Source organism: Podospora anserina, chromosome 6 (assembly GCF_000226545.1).
Source record: "Podospora anserina S mat+ genomic DNA chromosome 6, supercontig 2".
Lineage (NCBI taxonomy): Eukaryota > Fungi > Ascomycota > Sordariomycetes > Sordariales > Podosporaceae > Podospora > Podospora anserina.
This window is the reverse complement of record NW_001914857.1, coordinates 1592788-1598787: the sequence shown is the minus strand read 5'-3', so window position 1 is coordinate 1598787 and position 6000 is coordinate 1592788. Positions and strand designations below refer to the sequence as shown.

General features: G+C 51.2%; 3 protein-coding genes across 3 annotated transcripts in view; 1 reads left to right on the top strand and 2 right to left on the bottom strand.

Moving 5' to 3' along the window:
• PODANS_6_2180 (uncharacterized protein) overlaps window positions 1-393 on the bottom strand; it is a gene marked incomplete at both ends in the record, with an annotated part of 1338 nt that extends 945 nt beyond the window's left edge. Inside the window, 2 exons of the mRNA XM_001910246.1 lie at window positions 190-302; window positions 379-393. Coding sequence (XP_001910281.1) covers window positions 190-302; window positions 379-393 — 128 coding nt within the window. The remainder of the gene's footprint in view (window positions 1-189; window positions 303-378) is intronic.
• A 621-nt stretch (window positions 394-1014) lies between these two features.
• PODANS_6_2190 (uncharacterized protein) lies at window positions 1015-3603 on the top strand (the record flags this gene model as incomplete). Its single annotated transcript, XM_001910245.1, has 2 exons — window positions 1015-1296; window positions 1354-3603. 2 exons carry the CDS (start codon window positions 1015-1017, stop codon window positions 3601-3603), a joined length of 2532 nt encoding a protein of 843 aa, XP_001910280.1.
• A 684-nt stretch (window positions 3604-4287) lies between these two features.
• On the bottom strand, window positions 4288-4728 carry PODANS_6_2200 (uncharacterized protein; the record flags this gene model as incomplete). The annotated part of the gene is made up of 3 exons (XM_001910244.1): window positions 4288-4475; window positions 4548-4658; window positions 4722-4728. The coding sequence occupies 3 exons, from the start codon at window positions 4726-4728 to the stop codon at window positions 4288-4290; spliced, it is 306 nt and encodes a 101-aa protein (XP_001910279.1).
• Window positions 4729-6000: the final 1272 nt, after the last annotated feature.

Here is a 6000-nt window from a genome sequence, read left to right as displayed (position 1 = left end):
TTTTTAAGGTTATGTTGGATTATATATTATTCTTTTAATTAGAATTGCGTTTGATATTTTTTTTTAAGATTGGTTTTTTTTTTAAACGTATTTAGTTTTTGGTTATTTATTTGTTTATTTTTTTTTTTATTTGTAAATTTTTTTTGTTTATTGGGGGGCCTGGGAGGGGAATGGGGACGGGAGACTGACTTGGTGAGAGCTTCACTCTTTCTTTTGAGGAGACTGTGACCTGTTTCGGCGCCTTTGAGCTTTGCTTTCATGATACCCAGCGATTGCCGGGTGGGAAAGACGGCTTCGCGGTCCTGGATGGGGAGGGTTGGGTGGTTAGTTATCGTGATGTTGATATTGGGAGACAGTGGGGTGTTTGGACCAACATACTGCTGCGCCGGACATGATTGCGGGTGGTTATCGGGCAATTGGAGATTTCCAAGTGTTGTAGTGAAGGGTGCAGAAGTAATACAAAGAGATGAGATGGTGATCTCTAGGGGTCAAGGGAAGATGCAGGGCTCGGCGAGATATGGCTGTTGTCGTTCGCACAGCAGCTGGACAGAGAGGGATGGGCTGTGGGATCGTGAGGTGTGGAGCTTCTTGGAGCTTGTTGCGACAGCTGGGTGACGGAAGCCTTCCAGGTTGCTTGCTGCCAACAGCACATCCCCTGGACCTGGAACTGGCCCGTGCTGATTACCTACGTAGTGCGGCGTCTCCCCGCTAATTAGTGCAATTATAATGACCTGGTCTGTGCTTTCTTTACGTGACCCGTCTCCCTCAAGCGCGTGCCCAATCGCCAGACTTGTTGGAGAAGTTGGAAAAAAGCAGTGCCGAAATTCGTCAAACCACGCCGTCGTCGGATTGTTACTGTCTGCGCCAAACCTACCTCGTTGACAACACCTAGCAGTGATGTCGTGGCAACGGCGCGTCTAGGACTTTTCTTTTTACTTCTTCTGCTCTTCGGCTCTGCCGCGGAGGGCGCCCACCCCCCAATTGGCTCCTTACTGAAGACGATCGAGTCCCGCGATGGCGCTGGCACTCTCCTCTGGCCGCCAGCCTGATCTGGCGCTCGTGGTATGTTTTTCCAGCTCTGGGATTGCGGGAACATCAACGAATGCTAACATTTGCGCCCTTCAGTCCGATGATGACTACCCCTACGAGCAAGACATCCAACGAAACCCCGGCAGCACCAAGCCATGGCTCGCCTACATTGACTACAAGATTCAACATGGGACACTTCGCGAGCAAGCCTACGTCATGGAGAGGGCATGTATCCAATTGCCGCGCTCCTATAAGCTGTGGAAAATGGTACGTTATTCCTCGCAAGTTTTGATGCCGAGTCAGCATGTTCTAACCCTCAACCAGTATTTACGATTCCGAACGAAGCACGTCGCAAAGCTCAATGCCGCCATCTTCACCTCCGAATACCAAAAGGTCAATGCGCTCTTTGAGCGGGCGCTGATCCTCCTCAACAAAATGCCGCGCATCTGGGAGATGTACCTCAAGTTCCTCATGCAGCAGCCCCTCGTCACCCTCACACGACACACCTTCGACCGCGCACTCCGAGCACTTCCGATTACACAACACAACAGGATATGGGCCTTGTACCGACCGTTCGCCAACTCGGCCGAGGGTTTGACGGCTGTCAAGATCTGGAGGCGCTACACACAGGTCCACCCGGAGGATGCCGAAGACTTTATCGAACTTTTGATTCAGAGCGAGCTGTACACCGAGGCAGTCAAGAGGTACATCGACATTCTCAACAACCCACGATTCCAGAGCAAGAACGGGAAGGGTCACTACGAGCTTTGGAGCGAGATGGTGGATCTGTTGGTGGAGCACGCTGTCGACATTGAAACGGGACACGAAACAGGCATTGACGTGGAACGGATCATTCGGAGCGGAATCGAACGGTTCGCGGACCAGCGCGGGAAACTGTGGTGCGGCCTGGCAACCTACTGGATTCGAAGGGGCAGCTTTGAGAGGGCAAGAGATGTTTTTGAGGAGGGCATCACAACAGTTATGACGGTCCGGGACTTTACGCTCATTTTTGACTCGTACACTGAGTTTGAGGAGTCTGTCATTGGGGCACTGATGGAGATGGCCTCGGGACGGGCGGAAAAAGGCGTGGTGGATGAGGTGGCTGATTTTGATCTGGATATCAGGATGATGCGGTTTGAGCATCTGATGGACCGACGACCGTTCCTCCTGAACGATGTGTTACTACGACAGAACCCGAACAATGTCACCGAGTGGGAGAAGAGAGTTGCTCTGTGGGGAGACAACAAGCAGGAGGTTGTACAGACTTATACGGATGCTATCGCTGCTATTCAGCCAAAGAAGGCTGTTGGCGCGTTCCATCAGTTGTGGGCTAACTATGCCAAATTCTACGAAAACGGAGGGGATATCCGGAGCGCGAGGACTATCATGGAAAAGGCGGTCAAGGTGCCCTTCAAGTCGGTAGCTGAGCTGGCCGACATGTGGATCGAGTGGGCAGAGATGGAACTCCGCAACGAGAACTTTGACGATGCCGTCCGGATCATGGCCAAAGCTGTCCAAGCCCCGAAGAGATCCAATGTCGACTACTTTGACGAGACATTATCTCCCCAACAGCGAGTACACAAGAGCTGGAAGCTGTGGTCGTTCTACGTCGACCTTGTCGAGAGTGTCAGCACCCTGGAGGAAACCAAGAAGATTTACGAAAGAATATTCGAGCTCCGCATCGCCACCCCCCAGACTGTGGTCAACTACGCCAACCTACTCGAGGAACACAAGTACTTTGAAGAGTCATTCAAGATCTACGAGCGCGGCCTTGATCTCTTCTCTTACCCCGTAGCCTTTGAGCTATGGAACCTCTACCTAACCAAGGCCGTTGACCGCAAGATCAGCATCGAGCGTCTGAGAGATCTCTTTGAACAAGCCGTTGAAGACTGCCCGGCCAAGTTCGCCAAGGTGATCTACCTCATGTACGGCAACCTGGAAGAGGAGCGCGGTCTAGCCCGGCACGCGATGCGCATTTATGAGCGGGCAACGCGTGCCGTGTCGGACGAGGACAGGGCGGACATGTTTAATTTCTATATTACCAAGTCGGCCTCTAATTTTGGTCTCCCATCCACGCGCCCTATTTACGAGCGCGCCATCGCCACCCTCCCCGACAACGAAGCAAAGGACATGTGCCTCAAATTCGCGGACATGGAAAAACGTCTTGGGGAAATCGACCGGGCAAGGGCCATCTACGGCCATGGATCCCAGTTTTGCGATCCCAGGACAAACCCGGGGTTTTGGCAAAAATGGGAGCAGTTTGAGGTGCAGCATGGCAATGAGGACACGTTCAAGGAGATGCTGCGGATCAAGCGGTCGGTGCAGGCGCAGTACAACACCGATGTCAACTTTATTGCCTCGCAGGCCCTGGCGAGAGCACAGCAGGCCAAGAACGGCGAAGGAGGAGGAGAGGTTGATCAGGAGGTGGCGGACGCGATGGAGCAGCTGGAACGGCAGGCTCGTGCCCCGGCGGGATTTGTTGCGGCGAACGAGGGGATCAAGGGGAGTGTGGTTGCTCCCAAGGTGGTCGAGGTGGCAAACCCGGATGCTATCGAGCTTGATGATATGGAATGAAATAACCTCTTCTTTTTATTTATTTTCTTCTTGCTTTTAACCTGTATGTTATTTAGATTGCATTGGGTTACCGACACACTTCAAAGCTGGGCGTTTTTTTCTTTTCTTGTTTCTTTGTGGTCATCACTCTCGTATTTTCTCTCTCAAATATTTTCTCGTCATGTTATTTGTCTTTGGGGGGAAGGAGGAAAAAACAAGGCAAAGTTACAAACAAAACCATTTCTTTTTGTCTTTTTACCTTGACAGATGTGTTATTTATTACTTACCTACCTACCAACCTCTTCTTTTCTCGACAGGATCTGGGATCTCATCGTGGAGAAAAACACAAGTTTGCACACACACACTATACAGCATATTTATCTTCTCTTTCAAAGAAAAAAAAACATCATATTGCTAGGTATTCATTTCATTCTGCCCTCCCAATGTTTCATAATTCCCACGAAAACTCCAATCAACACCTGACAAACTCAAACCTCCTCCCTTAACACATCAACAAGACATCTTTCCCCTCCTCACATCCTCCCTGTCCACCATCCGAATATCCCCATGCGCCATCTCCCACTGTTCATCCAACCCTGTCCTCTCCTCAGTCACTGCATTGTTGTTGCTATTCCCAAAAAGCCAAGAAGTACCCCCCACCAACGCCCCTTTTACCGTCTCCAACCCAACAAAAGAAGAAAGTTCCTACTGTTTCTTTGTGGCTGTGGTTTGGTTGTAATTCGGCGTGCCAAACCCAGTGTAGCCCTTTTCGGCGTGGAGCTCGTGGAACTTGTGGGCGTAGTTGGAGTCGACGTGGCCGTCGCGGGAGCCGGGGACGGCGTAGATTGATCCTTTGCGCTTTTGGAAGCGGGAGGGGGGGACTTTGGAGGCGTCTGGTAGAGAGAGATTGTTAGTGAACGGGAAAAAAAAGGGGGGGGGGGCAACGGGATGGGAAAGAGGCTTACCCCACTCGTCGCTGTTGCGACGGTCGCGCCTTGGGGAGGTGGGAGATGGGGAGATGGGGAAGTTGGTTGTGGTTGGGGAGGTGTTGGAGGCTGTGGAGGGGTTGCGGGAGTCTAAATACGTGGGGAGGTGGTTAGCATTGGCTGATGATAAGGGGGGAGGGGAGGAGGACGTACCAGCCATTGTTGCGGTTGTGGTTTAGCGTAGGTGATTGTAGGTGTGACGTCGTTGTAGTATAAACTAAAGAATAGAGATATGTAGGTGGTTTGACCGATGTGGTTCAGGTTTGCTGTCTGATCAAAAAGGATGAATGATGTTTGGGAAGAAGATTTAAACAAGGTCTAGAACTTGGGAGGTCCCGGAGATGGTGAAAGGGGTCATTCGGGAAAGCGGGATGGGAAAGGGTTATTATATCCCATTCAAAGGGAAGGAATGTTGGGATCGGATCGGAAGAGGAGGGAGGTACGACTACAACCTAGCTTTTCCAACCGGGTGGTCACCGAGTAAGGGTTGCTCCTGTTATCTCTCTGTTGCTATCCGAAATAGGAAGGGAGGAGACAAATGATGGAGTAATGTGGCTTCAGTTCACGGACACCCTGGGGTTACTTTGCCTCCCCTCCCCCTCAAGTGTGTGTGTGGTGGGAGGCTGCCCCTCATCTTTGTCCTTTGTTTGATGACATTAGCTTTCTGACGGAGGGACCTCTCATCCCATGCTTTCTTTTGCCCCGACCGTCGATCGTCTCACAAGGTTTGGGTCGGCATCACACGACCTGCGGGATTCTTTCTTGGGAGAAGAAGGGCTGACTTGCGAGCCGCTGTGTAAGTGTCAAAGGAAGGGCTTGTTGGGAAGTTTGGGAGAGGGGGCGGAGGGGAGGAGGGAGGCTGTGCAAAAACGCCATGCACGGGCAACCTGTCATTCATTGCCTTTGGACAGCGACTCACTAGTTGATCTTCAATCAGCTAAATTATTGCTCTTATTGAAGGGGCAAGCTACCTATGGTGTCGATTTGATCAGATGGTTGGCCTGACGTCATGGTTAGGTGGAAAGCTCCCCTCGGTGGGATTATGCATTCTGCACTTGCTGCATGCTGCACCGGCACTGCGCTTCGTTTCATTGCTTGACCTGCAACTGCCATCACAGGTCCTACGTTTCGTGGAACAAGAGAAATCATCAGATTTCTTGCTACCTCTTACATACGAGATGTTGTACGAGATCCGGGTTACCTAGATTGGCATTGGCTTTGTCAACTCGATCTCGATATCCATCTCTTAAACCTGTCGCGTGCTCCAGCTACTGCATTGAGGGCGTAAGACGGGAGGCCTCTGTTATCCTAGCTTCATGTAGTTTTTTTTAGCTAAGTAGCTGCTGTTCAACACTCCATGATGCAGGTTGACTGGAGCTAGGGAGCTCATGCTTTTGACCTTCTCCTGACCATTCTGTGGTCGGCGGGGTTA